At 35.6% G+C, this 23,916-nt stretch overlaps 4 protein-coding genes across 4 annotated transcripts; 1 reads left to right on the plus strand and 3 right to left on the minus strand.

Moving 5' to 3' along the window:
* Nucleotides 1–483: 483 nt before the first annotated feature.
* LOC107590633 (NADH dehydrogenase [ubiquinone] 1 beta subcomplex subunit 5, mitochondrial) lies at nt 484–5,486 on the minus strand. Its single transcript, XM_016279506.1, has 5 exons — nt 5,379–5,486; nt 5,196–5,262; nt 5,035–5,096; nt 4,795–4,901; nt 484–738 (listed from the first exon to the last, which is right to left on the minus strand). Exons 1-5 carry the CDS (start codon nt 5,430–5,432, stop codon nt 618–620), a joined length of 411 nt encoding a protein of 136 aa, XP_016134992.1. The 5' UTR covers nt 5,433–5,486; the 3' UTR covers nt 484–617.
* A 343-nt stretch (nt 5,487–5,829) lies between these two features.
* LOC107590679 (NADH dehydrogenase [ubiquinone] 1 beta subcomplex subunit 5, mitochondrial-like) lies at nt 5,830–6,705 on the minus strand. Its single transcript, XM_016279580.1, has 4 exons — nt 6,647–6,705; nt 6,464–6,530; nt 6,108–6,169; nt 5,830–5,974 (listed from the first exon to the last, which is right to left on the minus strand). Exons 1-4 carry the CDS (start codon nt 6,698–6,700, stop codon nt 5,864–5,866), a joined length of 294 nt encoding a protein of 97 aa, XP_016135066.1. The 5' UTR covers nt 6,701–6,705; the 3' UTR covers nt 5,830–5,863.
* Nucleotides 6,706–7,234: 529 nt separating this feature from the next.
* mrpl47 (mitochondrial ribosomal protein L47) lies at nt 7,235–10,398 on the plus strand. The gene is made up of 7 exons (XM_016279508.1): nt 7,235–7,407; nt 7,544–7,674; nt 7,917–7,977; nt 8,058–8,154; nt 9,540–9,670; nt 9,773–9,868; nt 10,142–10,398. The coding sequence occupies exons 1-7, from the start codon at nt 7,274–7,276 to the stop codon at nt 10,248–10,250; spliced, it is 759 nt and encodes a 252-aa protein (XP_016134994.1). The 5' UTR covers nt 7,235–7,273; the 3' UTR covers nt 10,251–10,398.
* A 1,062-nt stretch (nt 10,399–11,460) lies between these two features.
* On the minus strand, nt 11,461–22,866 carry LOC107590671 (actin-like protein 6A). Its single transcript, XM_016279572.1, has 15 exons — nt 22,681–22,866; nt 22,277–22,353; nt 22,016–22,190; nt 21,664–21,764; nt 21,457–21,554; nt 19,375–19,469; nt 19,030–19,136; nt 18,410–18,440; nt 17,938–18,044; nt 15,970–16,031; nt 12,338–12,452; nt 12,170–12,250; nt 11,974–12,069; nt 11,779–11,865; nt 11,461–11,585 (listed from the first exon to the last, which is right to left on the minus strand). Exons 1-15 carry the CDS (start codon nt 22,703–22,705, stop codon nt 11,505–11,507), a joined length of 1,338 nt encoding a protein of 445 aa, XP_016135058.1. The 5' UTR covers nt 22,706–22,866; the 3' UTR covers nt 11,461–11,504.
* Nucleotides 22,867–23,916: the final 1,050 nt, after the last annotated feature.

Consider the following 23,916-nt stretch of genomic DNA (forward strand, 5'->3'; position numbering starts at 1 on the left):
GCTTGGAGAAAGAATTTATTAACTGAAATTGTATTTTATTCACATAATTCTGAAATTATCTTTTAATTGACCATATCTTCTGATGTAGCACTTCAGCACTTTACCTTTATGGTTACTGGAAATTTCTGATTCTAGTGTGACTGCAAAAATTAATATTTTATAATATTTAGGTTTCGATTCCAATCGTTTCTTTGGTATTTGGTAACTTTAAAGCCTGGCTGGCTTTCCTATTTCTGTGGAACACAAAATAAGAAATTATGAATAATTTGTTTGATCTTTTTCACGAAAATATAAAGAATTGGGACAGGGGCTTTCAAGTTTCTATAAACATAAAAGCAGCAGTCAGTATGTGCTGTATTCCTAATCTTCTGAAGCCATACAACATATTTTTTCAATGAACAGTCTGAAATCAATAGATGACATTTTAATTTCTGGGTAAATTCTTTAAGCAATACTCAAAAGAATACACAAGAGCAGTAAGAGTCTATTTATAATCATTAGTTTATTGGTGCCAGAGGCAAAAAAAAGGAAAAAGAAACATGATATTTTTTATTTATAACAATACATTATACATTGTATAATGGCTGAATATTTTGGACAGGTATGCATGAGCACTCCTAGTTATCAGGGGATGACTTGGGGCTGTGGTCGATGAGATTCTTATCAAGAGTCTGAATCTGGAACCAGGGTCCATCTCCTTTTTCTCTCATGTGTCGGCGGACTTCAAGTTGTAGTTGTCTACAAGAAAAATAGAGGATAATAAATTAGAGATAATCAATTAGGCTACATAAAAACAAGATACATATCTGTGAGCAGTGCCTTTGTTGTTGTGGTACTGACATTAAATTGCATCGCAAGGTTTGACAATTCCTTCATTATTTTTACCCTACAGAAGTTTTTGCTCTTTTCTTCTAATGTTTTTGTCCATTATTTATTAATGATATTGTGATATTTCTTTACTTGAAGGCACCTCACACTTGAAATGAACCTACATATGGTGTGGAATGCTTTAGTGAGCAGAATTTTGAAAGGTCATAATACAGACTGTTAAACTAGATCAGGGGTGCCCAAACTCGGTCCTGGAGGGCCGGTGTCCTGCAGAGTTTAGCTCCAACCCTAATCAAACACACCTGAACCAGCTAATCACTAGGCTTGTTTGAGATGAGCAAAATCTGCGCAGAGCCGATCACCAGTGATCACCGCGAGATGCATACCGGTTAGAAAAGTGTACGAGTTACATCCGACTTGCTCTGATGTCATGCTGACGTGTGCCAAAAAACTCTCGCGACGGCATGATGGGGAAACCACTGACTGACGTCACAGCTTAATGCTCATTGGTTCAGACACCTGTGATGCTGCGGTTCTCTTCTAAAATGTTAAAAAAAAATTTATCTGATTTCATGTGATTATGTATTTAAATTATGCATGAATGTTCCCAAACACTATGACAGTGCGATCTCTGTGTGAGATAATGTGATTGTTGTCATATTTCTATAAAAATACAAAATACATGTTTGTATTAAAGTAAAAATGGATGATTACACCTTTCGTACGGAATTAAATAGCAAGCACTTTGAGTGTCTTGTATCATATTTATTTTCATATAAAAGCAACAGAACTGAAATTATATCATGTTTATTAGCAACACAGCATGTAAGTGTGAATAACGCGATATCCGCCTTTGATCTCGTTGGTATCTGCTCCACTTCGAGAGGTCAGAACTGTCTGTCTTGACTGTGCTTATTTCACTCCTCCCCTCACTGCAGCCGCCTACTCTCGCCTACATTTCAGGTGAGGCGAGGCGCATCTCAAACAAGCCTATTGTCTTCAAGAATACTAGAAGTATACAGGCAGGTGAGTTTTATCAGGGTTGGATCAAATCTCTGCAGGAAAGTGGCCTGGAAGGGCCAAGTTTGCCCATCACTGCTCTTGACCTTCAAACTTTGATTCTACTTTAACCAAAATGGCTTAAATGTTATTATAGCATTAAATTGATAACCCATGAAAACCAGTTGAGTCTTTCTCCTTTCATTAATTAGTCATTCTTGTAATAAAATTCCAACTGTTTTGTCCTACTCCAGTGTTTCTCAACCCTGGTCCAGGGCGCCCCCCAGCACTGCACATTTTGTGTGTCTCCCTAATCAAACACACCCGATTCAACTCATTAGCTCATTAAAAGAAACTCCAGGACCTGAAATAGGTGTGTCAGATAAGGGAGACATACAAAATGTGCAGTGTTGGGGGCACCCAGGACCAGGGTTGAGAAACACTGTCCTACTCAGTCATATGTATTTCATACCGTGGAGCAAGAAATTATGTACTGCAGTTAAAAAAAAACACTGTGGTTCTCATCCTTTTTGACTCAAAGGCTAACAAAAATTTCATTTAAGACAATACTTTTACTTTTACAACATTTTATTAACAGAAACTGCAATGTGCTTAAGGAGAGGTGGTGAATGCTGGGCATAATCATAATGACACTCGCGCATAAGAACCAGGTATTGATTTGCACTTTAGAGATCTGCAAAAAATGATTCCTGTCAGCAATAAAAGCTAAAAAAAAATGAAGGACACATACGAGTTCCACCTATTCTTATATTATAAATTAAAATATTTGGTAATAACTTTAAGTATGGTCCCATTAGTTAAAGGGACAGTTCCAAAATTAAATTTCTATCTTTTACTCATCCTAAAGTTGTTCCAAACCTGTATGAATTTCTTCTGAAAACAAAAGAAAAATTGGGGTAACCAATCCGTTTCCATATTTTTGTTATAATATGGAAGTCAATGGGCACCATCAAGACTTTGGTTACCAATATTCTTTTGACATGTTCAGCAGCAGAAAGAAATTCACACAGGTTTAGAACAATTTGAGGTTGAGCAAAAGATGACAGAATTTTTGGGGTGAACTATCCCTTTAACATTTGTTAATGCATTCATTAAAGTTCACTAACAATGCCTAATACATTTGTTACAGTATGTATTCATCTTTAGTTAGGTACTGTAAGATTCCTGTCAGCAATAAAAGCTAAAAAAAAATGAAGGACACATACGAGTTCCACCTATTCTTATATTATAAATTAAAATATTTGGTAATAACTTTAAGTAAGGTCCCATTAGTTAAAGGGACAGTTCCAAAATGAAATTTCTATCTTTTACTCATCCTAAAGTTGTTCCAAACCTGTATGAATTTCTTCTGAAAACAAAAGAAAAATTGGAGTAACCAATCCGTTTCCATATTTTTGTTATAATATGGAAGTCAATGGGCACCATCAAGACTTTGGTTACCAATATTCTTTTGACATGTTCAGCAGCAGAAAGAAATTCACACAGGTTTAGAACAATTTGAGGTTGAGCAAAAGATGACAGAATTTTTGAGGTGAACTATCCCTTTAACATTTGTTAATGCATTCATTAAAGTTCACTAACAATGCCTAATACATTTGTTACAGTATGTATTCATCTTTAGTTAGGTACTGTAAACACATTCTAACCATTCATAGTTAGTTCATGTTAGCGCAGGTCCAGTAGATAGCATTAACAGATACAACTTTTGATTTTAATTATAAGATTAACTAAGATTAATAAAGGCTTTAAAAGTATTTTAATTATTATTACATGTTAGCTAATGTAGTTAAAGAATAGTTCACCCACAAATCAAAAATATGAGTAACCAATCCGTTTCCATATTTTTGTTATAATATGGAAGTCAATGGGCACCATCAAGACTTTGGTTACCAATATTCTTTTGACATGTTCAGCAGCAGAAAGAAATTCACACAGGTTTAGAACAATTTGAGGTTGAGCAAAAGATGACAGAATTTTTGAGGTGAACTATCCCTTTAACATTTGTTAATGCATTCATTAAAGTTCACTAACAATGCCTAATACATTTGTTACAGTATGTATTCATCTTTAGTTAGGTACTGTAAACACATTCTAACCATTCATAGTTAGTTCATGTTAGCGCAGGTCCAGTAGATAGCATTAACAGATACAACTTTTGATTTTAATTATAAAATTAACTAAGATTAATAAAGGCTTTAAAAGTATTTTAATTATTATTACGTTAGCTAATGTAGTTAAAGAATAGTTCACCCACAAATCAAAAATATGCTGAACATGCTGATTCACTGCAGTGAATTGGTGCCTTCAGAATGAGTCTTAACAGCTGATAAAAACGTCACAATAATCTACAAGTAACATAACTCCAGTCCATAAATTAACATCTTGTGAAGTGAAAAGCTGCGTGTTTGTAATAAACAAATCCATCATTAAGGTGTTTTAACTTTAAACAGTTCCTTCTGGCCAAAATATCAGTCCATAATGATGCTTCCTCCAGTGAAAAAGTCCTTCCCCTGTTGCATAGGCGCCGATTTATGTTTCTGAGCAATTTATAAAAACATCTTAACATTGATTAAATTAGGTCATGTTAATTACTTGTAGATTATTGTGATGTTTTTAGCAACTGTTTGGACTCTTATTCTGACGGCACCCATTCACTGCAGAAGATCCACTGGTGAGCAAGTGATGTAATGCTAAACGTTTCCAAATCTGTTCTGATGAAGAAACCAACACATCCACATCTTGGATTGCCTGAGGGTGAGTACATTTCCAGCAAATTTTTGGATGAACTATTCATTTAACTAATGTTAACAAAATGATACCTTAATGTAAAGTGTTGCCAAATATTTAGGAAAATATAAATCTAATTTTTAAATGTAAATACACATATGTAAAATATGTCATGTTCTCATTGATCCTAATTAGCTGAATCATATAAAGACAGCTTACCTCATTTCAGCCTTCTCGGCCTCCATTTGGATAAGTGCCATCATTTTCTCATAGTCCTTCACTGGGCTGTCATAAAAGGTACGAGCAATCCAACGGGTGATGGGATGCTAAGATATAACGAAGACAACCAATGAAAGGAAACAGCATCGACACAATAAAAAGAAATACAGTTACAATGGGCACTTTTTACTGGCATATAAGGTGTATTTGATGTTTTTATGCAGTTACATTTTAAAATACCTTGTAGTACTCCCAGTGCTCTGGTTCGTAACCTTCAGGTATCTCCGCTAACTCAGATTCTCCTGTTTAGTGAATTGCAGATGTAACTGACATTATTCAAGTTATTATGGCAGGTACAGAAGCTACAGGAAGTAAAACTGCCAGTTACATGAGAAATGTACCTATGAAAATATTAACAAACGTCACAAGAGCTGCCACAGGGATGCCAGTGAGAAGAATGTAATATTTCTGGTGTAAACAAAACAAGAGAGGAGAGAAAGATCGGGAAATTATTTCAAATTATTATAAGAATGAGCATTATAAATAATATGCAACTGAAGCAAAGTATTTATAACAAGTTTTACCAGCAGGTGAAGAAATCTTCTGTCATAGAAGTCAGTGGGCTTGATGATAAACATCCTTTTCCCATGGCTCCCATGACGGACAACAACTGTAAAAGAACAAGGTTAAAATAGGTTAAAAAAATATATAATAGCAAAAAGAAGGTCAGCAAGTCAACACACATTGCCACAGCATTGCTGTCTGCAAAACACCCTTTTTATTCAACAGGAAGTCAAATATAATACAAAACTAACCTGAAGCAAGAGTAACACACAGCTACAGCTGCAAATCCAACTATCCACATCTTGGATTGCCTGAGGGTGAGTACATTTCCAGCTAATTTTTGGATGAACTATTCATTTAACTAATGTTAACAAAATGATACCTTAATGTAAAGTGTTGCCAAATATTTAGGAAAATATAAATCTAATTCTTAAATGTAAATACACATATGTAAAATATGTCATGTTCTCATTGATCCTAATTAGCTGAATCATATAAAGACAGCTTACCTCATTTCAGCCTTCTCGGCCTCCATTTGGATAAGTGCCATCATTTTCTCATAGTCCTTCACTGGGCTGTCATAAAAGGTACGAGCAATCCAACGGGTGATGGGATGCTAAGATATAACGAAGACAACCAATGAAAGGAAACAGCATCGACACAATAAAAAGAAATACAATTACAATGGGCACTTTTTACTGGCATATAAGGTGTATTTGATGTTTTTATGCAGTTACATTTTAGAATACCTTGTAGTACTCCCAGTGCTCTGGTTCGTAACCTTCAGGTATCTCTGCTAACTCAGATTCTCCTGTTTAGTGAATTGCAGATGTAACTGACATTATTCAAGTTATTATGGCAGGTACAGAAGCTGTTACAATGGGCACTTTTTACTGGCATATAAGGTGTATTTGATGTTTTTATGCAGTTACATTTTAAAATACCTTGTAGTACTCCCAGTGCTCTGGTTCGTAACCTTCAGGTATCTCCGCTAACTCAGATTCTCCTGTTTAGTGAATTGCAGATGTAACTGACATTATTCAAGTTATTATGGCAGGTACAGAAGCTACAGGAAGTAAAACTGCCAGTTACATGAGAAATGTACCTATGAAAATATTAACAAACGTCACAAGAGCTGCCACAGGGATGCCAGTGAGAAGAATGTAATATTTCTGGTGTAAACAAAACAAGAGAGGAGAGAAAGATCGGGAAATTATTTCAAATTATTATAAGAATGAGCATTATAAATAATATGCAACTGAAGCAAAGTATTTATAACAAGTTTTACCAGCAGGTGAAGAAATCTTCTGTCATAGAAGTCAGTGGGCTTGATGATAAACATCCTTTTCCCATTAAGAAGAGCAGAATAGAATAGAATATTGGAAAGTAGACCATTTGAATTGAGAAAATATGTTGAAATGAGAACAGATCGATTTTTGAATGTCTGTAGTATTTTATTCACACTGAATAATTTACACTTCAGTTTTCTGAATTACTCTTATTATTATTCCTTATACTTAAAAGAATAATAATATTGCTTACAATTTTAACTGGCTAAAATTCTGGGTCTATGAAGGCATTTGGAATGTAGCACAAATAAATAATGAATCGTAAAATTGTTTCAATACAGAAAAAAATACATTTAATAACAACCAACACTCGACAAAAAGTGCTCAAAGATACATGCAAATATTATTTAATGCGCCTCAATTTTATGCTATTTTAAATAGCTGATTTTGTAGGATAACGTTTTATTGCTTATTTATATTGGTGTATGCTGTGGTGCTGAACGTGGGGGAAAAAACGTTGGAACTTTTAACGTGGAGAAATGTGTTGTTGTTGTTGGGAATATATAGTACTGTCCGACAGGTGGCGCTGCACGCTTCCGTTCATCGTTTCGTTTGACATTGTCAAGATGGCCGCGGCCGTAACGAGCCGCCTGACCGCCGCTGTCTGCAGACAATTTCAGCGTGTTGTTACAGTCTCTTCATACACACAGCCTCAATGTGCGACTCAAGCGTTCTCCAAATTTCATTCGTGTCAACGAAGGTATTTTTTTCTTGCTTATTATATGTCGGGCTTAAATGTCAGTGCATCATGATAGTGTCTTAACCAGAATGAACGAAGCATGATTTAACATATCACCAATTAATATGAACTTTTTTTCATATCTGTCGGAATTTAGACAAACGTATGACTCGTGGTGGTTCAGAAGCTCCATGAATAACCGAGCACTCCACACATCCTGTGTCAGGAGAGGACTGGAAGAGTTTTTTGACCTGCCAGAGAACTGGGGTGAACAAACAGTGAAATCAGGTGCCAGCAATATTACATACCATTTCAGCTGAAAATTGTTTTGTTCTGTTACTATAAGCTGTAGTCTTTGTCTCAAAACAAGTGAGCTCCCTATCTAGACAGCATTATATTAAGTGCCCAAATATTCTGTCAAGATAAGAAGCCTACTAGGTTTTGAGATAGTCATATTAATCTACCATCTCATTACTTTATAATATATTGTTAATAATGATGTTTTTGTTTGTTTGTTTGTAACCTCAAAGGTGCTCCATGGACTGGCAAACAGCTTAGAGTGAAAAGTAACGAAGACTTACACAAACTTTGGTAATTGAGTAGTTTTTACAGTTTGAAGACTTTCAAAGTTAAAATTCAATAAATATTAAAATACTATTTGTATTTTGCAGGTATGTTCTTTTGAAGGAAAAGAACATGTTACTCACTTTAGAACAGGAGGCAAAACGACAGCGTCTTCCGATGCCCAGTCCAGAGCGCCTCAAAAAGGTATTCAATTTGTTGAAATTTAATTTAATTATTTGATTTCCTTTGATAAAATGGTATAACCTTGAAAAAAAAATTACTATGGTGTTACTATGGCACAATGACGATGCACAACTTTGGTATACTGCTTGGGTCAGTAAGATTTATGCTTTAGCAAAAGATGCATTGAATTGATTATGAGTCACAGTGAACATTTTTACATTTATAAAAAAAATCTACCAATAACAACATGCTGCTCTTTTGAGCTTTCTAAAGAATCCTGAAGAAAAAAAAAACCATATGGCTTCCATAAATAAACTAGCACAACTGTTTTCAGCACTGATAATGATAAGAAATGTTTCTCAAATACCAAGTCAGCATATTAGAATGATTAAAGGGGAAGTCGTGGCCTAATGGTTAGAGAGTCGGACTCGTAACCCAAAGGTTGCGGGTTCGAGTCTCGTACCGGCAAAATTTGTTGAAATTTAATTTAATTATTTGATTTCCTTTGATAAAATGGTATAACCTTGAAAAAAAAATTACTATGGCACAATGACGATGCACAACTTTGGTATACTGCTTGGGTCAGTAAGATTTATGCTTTAGCAAAAGATGCATTGAATTGATTATGAGTCACAGTGAACATTTTTACATTTATAAAAAAAATCTACCAATAACAACATGCTGCTCTTTTGAGCTTTCTAAAGAATCCTGAAGAAAAAAAAAACCATATGGCTTCCATAAATAAACTAGCACAACTGTTTTCAGCACTGATAATGATAAGAAATGTTTCTCAAATACCAAGTCAGCATATTAGAATGATTAAAGGGGAAGTCGTGGCCTAATGGTTAGAGAGTCGGACTCGTAACCCAAAGGTTGCGGGTTCGAGTCTCGTACCGGCAGGGATTGTAAGTGGGGGGAGTGAATGTACAGCGCTCTCTTCCACCTTCAATACCACGACCGAGGTGCCCTTGAGCAAGGCACCGAAACCCCAACCGCCGCAGCAAAAAATGGCTGCCCACTGTGTGTTCCGGGTGTGTGTTCACTGCTGTGTGTGTGCACTTTGGATGGGATAAATGCACTAATTCCGAGTATGGGTCACCATACTTGGCCACTTCACTTCTTGAAAGATCATATGCAACACCTGCTGTAGATTGTGCTTTGCCATCACAGGCTAAATTTGTGCTAAATTTTATTTTAAAGTATTATAGAAAAATCTATTTGATCAAATGTTTTTCATAACTGTTCTGAAGGGACAGCCTTGGCAGGCATTTGCACAGCCTGCCAAGTTTTATCTGCTGTATTCTTGGTCTCATGATTCTCTTTAAGGAAATGACAGCCAAGAGTTCTCATCAGTTTGTCAAGTGTACATGGATGAACCAATATTCCATTCTGAATTCCTCGAATAGGTTGAAAGGTCAATAAAGCGTCTTGACACAGTTGTGACAGAACGTGAGGATTCTCTGCGCTTACTGCAGACAGGACAAGAGAGAGGTAGACCGGGCGAATGGCGCAGAAATGTTTTTGGCAAAACCTTCTGGTAAGCAAATCGAATGAGTAAATATTTTGCAGATTGTTCTCCTATGCACATCTATTTTGTGTTTGTGTAATGTAACTTATTGCAAGCATGCTTGTTCATCAGGTACCGCTTCAAGGAACATCCAATCCCCTGGTACCTGAATTCCAGATACAAAAGGCGGCGATTCTTTGAACCTTCACATGTGGCCCCTTACACAAGGCAAGTCTCCCACAAAGTCAACCACAAAAAGTTTTCACATCAGAGTAACAACAAATGTAACTGAAAAATGTATTTCATGGAATTATATTTGTCTCACAAAGGTTTTGTATTCTTTATAAGCGAATGCAAAGTTTCAGGTGAAATTCTGATGTGAACATTTAAGCTTTGAAATTTTTTTTTTTTTTAAATAGTTATTGACACTAACGAATGTTGTTACATTATGTAAATAACATTTTCTGGATACACAGTAATGTTTGCTGTTCTGTATTTTAGGTTGAGCCTTGAAAAATACCTGAGGAGTAAGATACGGAAAGAAAAAAGAGAAAAGAGAAACCAAAAAATGCTTGCCGCAATGTTTCCAAAAAAGACTGCACTTGTGTGAAACCACTTATAAGACTTTTCGCATTTAATATTATCTTTTCATCATGTAACATTTTTTTCATTTCTCTACAAGTTTTGAAGATTCAAAATATGTTGTACGGTCAAATAATAAATTCAAACCTGTAACTGAGACTGCTGTTTTGTATATATGACTGTTGTTTTGTATATATTTACCTAGTTTCATTTTTACGTCTTGTGTAAATTATTAGGACTGCAAATCATTCTCTCTTTTGAATAACTTTAATAACAGTCTGAATAGACAAGTTGAAATGTATTAATTATTAGAACAAAACTTTAAATACAAATGTGCACAATCACTACACTGACAATTTTATCTCTTTGTGTAATGAGATCAATTTAGACCAGTTTAACAAAAAAAAAATTATATGTTATTCCCAAAACAGCCGATCAATTGTTAAAAGCATAAACATTTGGTTTCCTGTGGTGTTTTCTAGGAAGTGGCAAAGTGGTGTAAATTAAAAAAAACTTTCAACTGTTTAAAGCACTGATACAATTGAGGGATATAATTCCCATGTTCCAAAAGACATAACCTTGTCATTGTTATTTAAAATGATGCAGGTGGTCAGAAACATTTATGTTGTCAAACTGGATATATGAAAATATTGTGTGTAAATTATTAGGACTGCAAATCATTCTCTCTTTTGAATAACTTTAATAACAGTCTGAATAGACAAGTTGAAATGTATTAATTATTAGAACAAAACTACAATTAAATACAAATGTGCACAATCACTACACTGACAATTTTATCTCTTTGTGTAATATGAGATCAATTTAGACCAGTTTAACAAAAAAAAAATTATATGTTATTCCCAAAACAGCCGATCAATTGTTAAAAGCATAAACATTTGGTTTCCTGTGGTGTGTTTTCTAGGAAGTGGCAAAGTGGTGTAAATTAAAAAAAACTTTCAACTGTTTAAAGCACTGATACAATTGAGGGATATAATTCCCATGTTCCAAAAGACATAACCTTGTCATTGTTATTTAAAATGATGCAGGTGGTCAGAAACATTTATGTTGTCAAACTGGATATATGAAAATATTGTGTTGAAGAGTAGAAAAGAGTGCAACCATGTCAAACTGTTTAAAACATGGTTTGTTTGCACTAAAAATAACAGTAAGTGTCCTTGTTAGTTCCTGAGTCCACTAAGAAGGCTTTTTCTATTAGTGTGGTGTGTTTTTTTTCTCTCTCTTTCCTCTCCCTCTGAAGGCAATCAGGTGTTGATGGAACTGGTTAAGGGCACTTCCTGTCAACACACTGTTTCCCACCTTCCTCATACTCCTGCTTTGAAATCCACATTTGCTGGAAAGTTCCCTAAAAGTAGCACAACAGAGTCGTAATTAATATATTGTGGTGTTAGACTTAAATCAAGAGGTGAACATATTGACAGTGATATTAAAATAACTAAATATTGATACTGTGCTAATACTATAGGCTACATTTAATATCATAAACAATTGTGCAGTTAAAATCTGATCCCGTGAGAGCCCTAGTGAACACTACTCACCAGAGATGCGAGGATAGAGCCCCCAATCCAGGCGCTAAATCTGCGCTCCACAGTTGTGTTGTTGGCTATCAATTTCAAACGCATACTCTGCACAAAGGACACAAAACAATCTGTGTTAACATTAAAAAAAGCAACAAATATAAATTTGGCAAATGAAACGTAAAAATATAAAGCAAACCAAAATGTGCCACTTACTGGTGGCGTCTTCTGCGAGAGTTCTCTGTTAAGTCTGTCTGTAAAGCCTTGGATGAGAGTGTTTCCTCCTGTAACTACCACGCTGCCATACAGACCCTGTTTAAAAAAACATATGGGAAGCATAATGTCACCTGTATTGGCAGCAAAGACATAGGACATGTACATGTAGATGTACAGCAGAGTTTTAAAATCTCACTGGTCGAATGTCGATGTCACACATGCCAACGCTGGTGGTCACAACATGGCCGACTCCCAGCATGGTGTTCCCTGACAGACCCTGGGAAAATGTTAAGATGCCGTAAGAAAAAAAAAATACTAACATTTCAGAAAGAAACTTGGACAACGTAAGAAGGATATTTCTTGCCTTAGCATTTGAAGGGTCTAAAAGGCCCTCTGGGATCTTAAGTCTTTCAGCTCCGAAATCACAGTTGTAACCATTTGGCAGCTCATAATGAACAGTGGGCATCTGGGCAGCTACTCTGTATAAGACAAATTGTGACATGTGGCGTTTTTCTTTTTCCATTAAGATCATAAGCATTGCACATACCTAAAAGTTCAACTGATAAAGTTAATTATGATATGTAAACTTAAAATGTTATATGTGACCCTGGACCACAAAACCAGTCATAAGGGTCAATTTTGTGAAATTGATATTTATGCATCTGAAAGCTGAATAAATAAGTTTTCCATTGACGTATGGTTTGTTAAGATAGGACAATATTTGGCCTAGATACAACTATTTGAAAATCTGGAATCTGAAGGTGCAAAAAAATCTAAATATTGAGAAAATCGCCTTTAAAGTTGTTTAAATGAAGTACTTAGCATGCATATTACTAATCAAAAATTAAGTTTTAATATATTTACAGTAGAAAATTTACAAAATATCTTCATGGAACATGAGCTTTACTTAAAGTGCCCCTATTATGGGTAATGAAAGGTTCATGGTTCACTTACATCGGTGCTGAAATTCGCTTTTGCGCCATTATCTCCTTGTATTAAAGTTAATCTTGTTCGCATTCTGTATAGTTCATGTCTGAAACCACGCGCCAGCATCACGTGTTCATGAGGATTAGGCTAATCATCCCATATAGAAAACATCACAATAAAATTAATCATGTTTATAAAGATAAACATGGGTTTATTATAGCCCACTTACAATTTACATTTCCGAGATCATTACAAATAAATTATTAAATGCTAAAACTGAATAAATTTAAATGAACAAACTTGGCGTTGCATTTGCAACCATGTGAAAACAGGGGGTGCTGCAGCCCCCTCAGCACCCCTACTTCACCCCAAGATCCCTGATCTTGCCTGTAATGCCTGATAAAGCAGCGTTTGTGAGCACAGTGCTGCTTTGTGTACAGCGTTACCGGGGAAACCGCTATTTTTTACCGCTCCAAAAGCGGCACCTAGTGGCAAAGAATGAATTTACATTTTCATTCAGACCAACACGAAAAGACCAACAAGTGTGCGCGCAATATGCTAATGTTTCATGTTGACGTCAACATGTAACGCTTGGGATTCGTTTTAAAAACGACTGTTTCAATGATTCAGAGTCGACTCTTTCTTTTGAGAGACAATAACTATATACACGGTGTACTTTCATATTTAAATCTTTGCAGGATATTTTCATTCACTTAGAGCTGTTACACACTGCATGAAAGGTCATTTTCAAAAATCCATAATAGGGGCACTTTAATATCCTAATGATTTTTGGCATAAAAGAAAAATCTATAATTTTGACCAATACAATGTATTTTTGGCTATTGCTACAAACATACCCCAGTGACTTAAGACTGGTTTTGTGGTCCAGGGTCACATATAAGTACCGTTCAAAAGTTTAGGGTCAGTACAACTTAAATGGTTTTGAGAGAAGTCTCTTCTCCTCACTAAGCCTTTATTTATTTGATGATAAATACAGTAAAATCAGTAATATTGTGAAATACAGTTAAAATTCAGAATAATATTTTTCTATCCTAATATATGTTAAAAGGCAATTCATTCCTGTGATGGCAGCTACATTTCCAGCAGCCAGTACTCCAGTCACACATGATCCTCAGAAATCATTCTAATACATGGATATTGCGCTCAAGAACAGTTATGCTGCTTTATTTTTTTTTTTTTTGAGTAAACCAACATACATGGCAGAGGGGTACAAGGCATTTAAAATGAACTTACTTCAATTATACTACTTGCATGACATTGGGCCCTAAATAAAGCATATACGAAAAAGAAAAATTTAAAGCAATAGTGATGAGCATGGATGCTGAAAAAAATAGTTTTACTCTGGAAAGAGGCTCAAGACAGGGCTGTGCATGGTCAAGTTACTCTTTGCATTGTACTTGGAACAATTCGCCAACACAAAATGAGGATATTTTAAGGGGATTAAAATTAGAGAAAATTAATATAAATTAAATAAACTTGTGCAGACAATATTTTGATGTACACAGGGCAACCTACAGATTCTTTACCTAAATTAATGCAATCATTAGAACAATTCGAAAAACTTTCAGGATATAAAATGACTTGAAACCCAGTTGCTTTCATATAACTATAGTCCACCAGAAGAAAATGGAAGATCCCCCTTGGCATGGCAAGGGATGCATCATTATGCCAAAATTACTTTGCAGAACAGATGGGAGTCATATGTTTGTGCAATCCGATTTATGAGGCCCAGTGGAAAAACACACAGAGGAGAAAATATCCTCAACTCCCATAAAGGCAACCCTAGCTGACAGAAACTTACAATATTATATAAATACTACTGATAAACCATAGGCAAAGTATGGAAATTCCAAAAACTGTTATAAAAGAATATAAATTAGAGTGAAATCTGGTGCTTCTCAAATGGTGTGCATGTCAGATTTTATGACAAATAGATTAGATACTAGATTTAGGGGCTGGACAGCTAAAGGAATAACAGTTCTACATAAAACATTAAAAGGAGATTTGCTACCCAGGTTTGAAACATTGGAAACATGGGACTTCTATTGGTAACCTACAGATACAAGATTGTCAATATGAAGATAAAAAATACAAAACGTGTAATAGACTTGCTAGCCTATAACTCAAATATTAATGGTAGAATTCTCATGCATGTATAAAATTGTTAATTCTGAAAACACATTCAACCTGTTATCTTAAATCAAAATGGGTGAAAGTAGGAGGGGTTACTATATCTGAGGAAGAATGGAAAATAACGTGGAAGAATCAATGGAAGTGCACCAATTCACAGAAATGGAAGTCTGGAAAAATCTGCTAAGATGTTTTGTTACACGCTCTCAGAAATGTCACTATGTTAGTAACAAAGCAGTTTGCTGGAAAAATTGTGGAAACCAAAATATTTTGGGGGACTGTCCAGCTATTTTGGAGAGAGATACACAATGCTTTCCAAGATATTTTTAAATGTGTATTGCACCTAGAAAATAAAACCTTTATATATCTACCGCAAGATTGAAGAGAAATACATACTTGATGAATATACTGTTGGTGGCTACTAAAAAGACTCTCACCAGGAAATGGTTTGTCACAGGAAAGTCCAACTATAAATACATGGACGGAAATTACAACAGGTAACAGCATTTGTTAACCGGGAACTGGAACAATTCACATTAAAATGGTAAAAATGGGTTAACCATGAAATAAGCCACAGGACTGATTTTACTTTCACAAGCTAATGTTTATAATGTATAGAAAGATCACTCTTTATGTACATTGTTTTTTTCTTTTCTTTGTTCTTCTCTATGTGGATAATCTGATGAATACTACTCTCAGGTTTATGGTAAACATAAATGTATGACACACACAACATTTGAAATCTAAATGTTTACCCAATGTTGAATCAAATCAAATAAATTACAAAAAAATGTCTTTACTGTCACTTTAGATTAATTTAGTGTGCACCTGCTGAATAAAAGTATTGATTTAATTTATTTAAAAACTCACTAGCCCAAAACTTCTGAACGGTGTTGTATAAAAAGTACTTGAACTTACTGTTCATCATAGGGCGAATCTGACACCTGCAGCACAGAGGCCTGGAAATCCTGTATGACAGTCTGAAAAGACAGGGCGCAACAGTCATTGCATACCACATGATATAAATGCGCTTCAGTATGTTCAGTAACCAGTGTTGGGCAGTAACGCATTACTTAGTAACGCGTTACTGTAATTTGATTACTTTTTTAGTAACGGAGTAATTTAATGCGTTATAATTTTCAAAATAGTAATTAGAGTATAGTTACAAGCCGAGGTCTCTAAACGTTACTGCCGCGTTACATTGCTGACAGAATGCAGTGTTTTATAATCTAGAGATCTAAAAAGGATGTAGCACACGCACTGTCGAGTCAAGTGCCACTGGATTAGAGACCTGCTCCCGCGAGACCCAACGTAACAGAGTGCAGTGCGGGACAAGATGGGCGAGTGCTGGTGCGGGCGGGTAGACACTCGTGTGTGCGTGGAATGCGGGAGAATAAAATGATTCACGGGACTCCCGCAAAATAGAAATATATAAACATAAAATATCTAAAACAAATAAATTGATATTCATCTATTGCACAAAAGCAACATGAACTAATATAAAATAGAAACGATTAACAGGTACAAGCGTATGCAGAGTTTCTATTTAGGCTATAACACGTGTTCGCTGCGTTGAGCAATGCAGTGCTGAAATTTGCGTGTTCATGAATCCTCTTCATTATAACACACGAATTGTAGACATTATGAAAGATTCACTGTGCATATATTGTGTTATAACAGAGATTTGTGAGATCGCGATGAACTGAGATGTCTTTTAGAGATTATACATGCAGTGCTCTTTGCTGGCATTCTGCCATGCCAAACCATGCACGCAGCAGCCCATATCGGTGCATCCCTATTTTTCATTGAACATTTTATCTACTCCCCACCACCTCAAGAACATAGTGAGCATCCCAACCTCCAAACACAAATGATATGACGATTAGGGCTGGGCGATTTTCCCGATTTTATCGGTTAATTCAAATTTATTGTTTTGTCACGATTTTATTTTTTAGAAATCAGGGAATCGCGATTTTGAATAGAAATTTTACCAAATGTTAGAATTAGACACTTTGACAATGAGTGATAACAGTAAAGAGAAACAACAGTAAAGAGAAAAGAACAGTAAAGAGAAAAGAACGATGCAACCGCATGTCGGCGCACATGATTAACCACTCACGTGTGACGCACTCAGTGAAGGACCATAAATATAGCGCTAAATATAGCGCTTTGTCAACTTTTGTGTTGACAAAGATGCGACGCGGTCAGTGGAATAGGTAAAACATGCAAGAAGATGCGAGTGAACTTCTTTTAACTTGAGCGCAGTGTTTTTAGAAAGCCTTTTCATGCATGAGACACTGCAAGAGACCCGAGCGCAACAGTCAAACACATCCATGTTTACACAGAAAAAACTATGGAAAAGCAGCGCAATCGAATAATAAAAAACTGTAAAGAACTACTACTGTATGTCTGATATTTCATGTTTGCATCATGGTGACAGGCTGAAAGCTGCTGTTGTTTTTACAGAGCATTTATAGTTAATCTACTGGTGTTATACCTTCAGTCATTTTGAATTTGAATTAACTTGACTTTTGAGATTTTTTAAAAGCATTTTCCTCGTATTATTTCTGAACACATAATATGTATAAGACAAGTTTGTACAATATGTAGTTTATGCATCGTTTCTGCAAAGATATTTAACAAGTGATTTGTTTAACATTTGCATCATGTTGACAACTTAATGTGTGCTGCATTTGGAATATAATTTTCCTTAACTAGAGGGTTAATAAAGAAAAAGTTACTTGAATTATGTTGTAGTTATATTTTCAAGTTGACTAGTTAAAAATCGTAAATAAATTTTAAAAAATCGAGAATCAAGTCAAACATTCTGGGAAAATCGCCCAGCCCTAATGACGACTGAAAAGAATGAACTTGAGTAGACCTTACCTTTGATGCAATCACATACGGAGGCACTATTTCAACACCTAACTCTTGAAACAGCTCTCTACATTGCATACTCATGAAGTCACCAGCAAGGGGAGACTTTACGATGCCTGAAAGATCATAAAACATACATTATAGAAATATCAACAATGTACATAATATATTTGAAATCATAGATAAAATAAAAAACAATTATGTACATATACATATTGTACATTAATATAAATAATATGTTGCATTAATTGTACACAATTCAACTTCAGCATTACCATATCTACTATATTATATAAAATCATTCAGTTTTTTATTTGATGCATATGTAGCATTTGGACCAATCAGACACACAACTTTTTGTTATATTTAACAAATAATATCTAATGCCCCCTCACCTAACCAAAGGGCCAATTACGAGGGTCTATGGACCCTTCCCCCGAAATGCACCTAACACCTCAGAAAGGCAGAACAGGCCTCTGGCTCCATGAGAAAGCCTTTTCATGCATGAGACACTGCAAGAGACCCGAGCGCAACAGTCAAACACATCCATGTTTACACAGAAAAAACTATGGAAAAGCAGCGCAATCGAATAATAAAAAACTGTAAAGAACTACTACTGTATGTCTGATATTTCATGTTTGCATCATGGTGACAGGCTGAAAGCTGCTGTTGTTTTTACAGAGCATTTATAGTTAATCTACTGGTGTTATACCTTCAGTCATTTTGAATTTGAATTAACTTGACTTTTGAGATTTTTTAAAAGCATTTTCCTCGTATTATTTCTGAACACATAATATGTATAAGACAAGTTTGTACAATATGTAGTTTATGCATCGTTTCTGCAAAGATATTTAACAAGTGATTTGTTTAACATTTGCATCATGTTGACAACTTAATGTGTGCTGCATTTGGAATATAATTTTCCTTAACTAGAGGGTTAATAAAGAAAAAGTTACTTGAATTATGTTGTAGTTATATTTTCAAGTTGACTAGTTAAAAATCGTAAATACATTTTAAAAAATCGAGAATCAAGTCAAACATTCTGGGAAAATCGCCCAGCCCTAATGACGACTGAAAAGAATGAACTTGAGTAGACCTTACCTTTGATGCAATCACATACGGAGGCACTATTTCAACACCTAACTCTTGAAACAGCTCTCTACATTGCATACTCATGAAGTCACCAGCAAGGGGAGACTTTACGATGCCTGAAAGATCATAAAACATACATTATAGAAATATCAACAATGTACATAATACATTTGAAATCATAGATAAAATAAAAAACAATTATGTACATATACATATTGTACATTAATATAAATAATATGTTGCATTAATTGTACACAATTCAACTTCAGCATTACCATATCTACTATATTATATAAAATCATTCAGTTTTTTATTTGATGCATATACATTTAAAAAAAACCTGTTTTGAATTACCTTGTTGTAGGACATAACCATCGTGCACAGGAATAGCAGTTGTGTGTGTTGATCCACTATCTAACACTAAACCTGTGGAGCGTCCATTGGCAAACCTGAAACGCTGAGTTAAGGATTTAACATTTCATTTATTTTCTACACTCTATAAAGTCATTCTAAATAAGTTGTTAATGTTTATAAAAATGTATAATATTTTTCTCTCTTTTTAATTTATTCCTGGTAAATATTTTAGAGCTTAGCACAACTACAAAAATGTATATTCATTATAAAAAAGCACATGGATTTTAAAAAAAAAAATGTCTTTTCCAGGGCTGCGTTTCCCAAAAGCATCGTAAGCTTAAAGGGGTCATCGGATGCGACATGTACTTTTACAAGCTGCTTGAACTGAAATGTGTGTTGGCAGTGTGTACACAACCACCCTATAATGATAAAGATCCACCCAGTGTTTTTTTTAAATCTCGTTAAATCACTTCCCCTTTCTCAAATCGAGCCGATCTCAGATGCTTGTCTGTGTGACCTCACACTGACAGGGCCCTCCCACGATTGTTTGATTGACAGTAGCGTTTCAGCACAGACTGGACTGGCGTCTTACCTTAGACCCGCTCTGAGCAGTGTTGCCAACTTAGCGACTTTGTCACTAGATTTAGTGACTTTTCAGACCCCCCTAGCAACTTTTTTCCAAAAAAGCGACTAGCGACAAATCTAGCGACTTCTTGGACAAACCATAGCTAGTCTCTTTGACTCGCTCGCTGGTACTGCCACACGAGCGCGAGATCTTGCTTTCACAGCGCGCACACCTCTCTCTGATCTGTTCAGCGAGCGGCAGAGAGGAGCAGCACTTTCAGTTAAAATAGATATGATGTTGCTTCTCTAATTTTACACGCAAATATAGCCGAAAACACGGCACAGGAATTGTCTTTGCTTATGGGTATTGGATTTCATCAGACGACGGCTTGATTATAAATCAGGATTTTTGTGCAGATTAACATCTTTGAAGGGAGAGCTAGTTATGTAGGCTTAAAGGGCCACATTTCAGTCACTTTTTCATATTTATCCCGTTGACTGACAACAGAAACAGTAAATTATATAAATGAAAACAGTTATATTGCGAATTTGGCTAAATTAAAATTGGCACGATGACGTCATGAATATGCTAATTAGCATATGACCTCATCTAGCACATTTAGTGACTTTTCAAACTGGCTTTAGCTACTTTCCAATTAAAAAAAGTTGGCAACACTGGCTCTGAGTGAACTGTCATCAGTCTGCCATTGTTTCACATTGCTGGAGCAGATGTAGACAAGAATGACTCCTAAGCGATTGAGGTGTTCTGTTGTTGGATGTAATAATGAACATAGCAGTCGTCATTTACTTCCGACATCTGAGCCGCTGAAGATAGATCCACGCAGTGGATTACTTTGTTTCTGAAGGGAATGAGCCCCCGATCTACCTAAATGCGTCTATCTTCGTGCAAATAATTTGTGATCCAGCTTCACCTACAGAAGAAGTGAGTGTTAGGTGTTTTTAATGAATCTTTGCAAATCGCCTTTCCTAATAACGTGCTAGTTAGCAAGTTTCACGATGAATGCGGCTAAAGTTTACTGTCTCTCAGAGAGCGGCTCGGAAGAGAGGGGCTCATTTGCATTAGCAGCATGCAAGCAAACAGCTTGAAAAACAGTGTTGTTTTACACTACCATTGAGAAATTTTAACCAAACTATGTTACAGACTTTTCATTAAGACCCTAAAGAATCATATCAACTTGTGGAAAATGGGCATCCGATGACCCCTTTAAATACATCGTAGACCCATTGAAATCAATAGAGCTACGATCAACTTAGGCTTACGATGCTTTTAAACACTTTTAAAATTAGGATACCTCATATCTAGACAGTCCTTCAAAGAAAAAAAGGGGTGTTGTGGGGATAATGTAATAAGAAATATCTTGATTTTAAGTTGTTTTTAAATAGTTTCAAGTCACCTTTAAGCCCCCATGGTTACAAAACCAATGATCTGCAAGACAGTGCCTTTCACAGAGATTTGGATTGTCAAATCTTTAGCCAGCAAATTAAAATAAAGGATACGCAGACAGGACGGCTGATTTACACAAGAAGAAAGCAGGAATGTTGTAATGCTCAAACATTAGTTCAGTCAGCTTCTCTCTCTTTGCTCGTGTGTTCCACTGCAAGATGAAGAAAACAAGATCACATGGAGTCGGCTGAAGCATCCCAGCAGATGGCAAGTGTATGATCAAATCTGCAGACTGGATTTATGTCCGAAAATCAACATACCGAGGCCTCTGACATCAGGACTGGATGCAGACTGGGCTCTGATTTGAAGTGCATTTTGTAGGTGTGATCTAAAATGGCTTGGAAACTGTCCCAGTCCTCAACTTCAGAGAAAAAAGAAAAATGTGTCTAAAACTTGGTTTTCATATGGGATGCACAAATAAGAATCTTTTACCGACATCTAATAATTCTAGTACTACTGGACATTTAATAATTCTGGTTTCATGATATGAACTCCTGTCAGACTGAATGACAGTTAGTTCTCATGTATGAAAAAATTAACATTTAAAGCTGTATTAAACTTTTATTGTTTAGATGCTTCAAAACAGCTTTCGACTCATATAAAATAACTTACTCATTCCATTTTTGAGAGGTGACATGACCTCCATGCTTTCTCTAGGGACCCTGAGCTGGTTAGTGTCGATGTAGTAGGTGGTGGCGCTCTGCTTTCCCTTCTCTCCATCTGTCTCCATCAGTGTACTGCCATCCTCCCGGTCCAGAGTTACACCGATCACAGTAGGAAAGTCGGCCTAGAATCCACAGAACAACTTTATGCTTAAAACATTTTTTTTTTCAGCTTTATCACCAAGATATGGATTCATATAACTGCTCACACCTTGGGACAATCCTCTCCTGCATATCCAGCTCTCACTGAATATGAGCCCATGTCAAAGACGAGAGCTCCAACCTCATCTGTGAAGTAAAAATAAACGTCCAAAAAGAAATAGATGAGGATCCAACTAAAACACACACACACAGTATATATGAAGTATTGTAATAAATAAATATGAGTCCGTTACAATAAGTAAATCGTCCAACAATCTTCGTTTTTATTTTCATTTACTGCGCGCTCAATATTCTGCTGTACGCTGCATTCTACAAAGCATCTTAAACGTGGACTTTGAGCTCATTTTCAATAAATAAAAGTAGAAATAATCATGTCATGCTAGTTTGATGGCTAGTCAGCTCATAAACGTGGCGCACTCATTCGTTTGATTCTCCCTCCAAAATCGCACTTACCTCCGCCATACACTCCGCCACTCATTTTTGTGGCTGGTCAATAATGACAGAAGACAACTGTTTGATTTCTTATTTTAAAAGTGGGGATATAAAATAAGAACCGTACGATTTGTATTTTCACTATAACAACAAAAGAAACGAATCATACATCTTTGTCTTGAGAGGATTATGGTGGCCTTTGGTTGAGGTGCTTTTAGCAGCGCCACCAGTCGGCATGGAGGATGAAATGAAACTGTAGTTAGGCGTAAAACGTACTGAGTGAAAAATTATATTTGAAAGGGAAAAAAAAGCAAAATAGTGTGAAGCCAAAAACAGTAATGAAGTAACCAATGAGGTAGCCAATAGAGAACATTAAAGTAATGTGACACCCTGAATGTTTGATCACATGTATTTATATGTATATATGTAGGCTATCTATGAGTTTATTCCTTATAATTTATTAGATATTTATGCATGTAATATTTAATCCTCTTTGTTGATGATTTTCGTTAAGATTGCTACACGGTAGTGTAGCCAGAAACGAGACCCTGGGTGTGCATCAGAAAAACTGGGTATTGCCAGACAGAGGCGGACAAAGTACTCAACTCCATTACTTGAGTGAAAGCTCATTTGCATTAGCAGCATGCAAGCAAACAGCTTGAAAAACAGTGTTGTTTTACACTACCATTGAGAAATTTTAACCAAACTATGTTACAGACTTTTCATTAAGACCCTAAAGAATCATATCAACTTGTGGAAAATGGGCATCCGATGACCCTTTTAAATACATCGTAGACCCATTGAAATCAATAGAGCTACGGTCAACTTAGGCTTACGATGCTTTTAAACACTTTTAAAATTAGGATACCTCATATATCTAGACAGAAAAAAACAACTATATATATATATATACATAAATAAATATTTAACACCCCTACCCACCCCCAAAAAAGCAGGATGGTAGTGATCTCACACAGTTCTGACAGTGTGTGCACACATCTATGTGTAGCCATTCATCCACATTTGAACCGTGAAATCCTGTAAATACAGAGTGATAAGAAAGAAACAAAATCAAACCTGCTTTAAAACCCAGCAACACAAATGTAGCTGTATAACTTTACAACAGCAACACTGCTTTAACAAAAAAAGCAAAACAGCAAAGCTTATTTGACATCAAAACAAAAATTTAAAAAATGCTGTCTAATCGCTCTTGTGTTTTATTAGGAGATGCACAACAGTCCTTCTGTCTGAAAAAAA

Source organism: Sinocyclocheilus grahami, unplaced genomic scaffold (genome assembly GCF_001515645.1).
Source record: "Sinocyclocheilus grahami isolate Dianchi unplaced genomic scaffold, SAMN03320097.WGS_v1.1 scaffold131.1, whole genome shotgun sequence".
Lineage (NCBI taxonomy): Eukaryota > Metazoa > Chordata > Actinopteri > Cypriniformes > Cyprinidae > Sinocyclocheilus > Sinocyclocheilus grahami.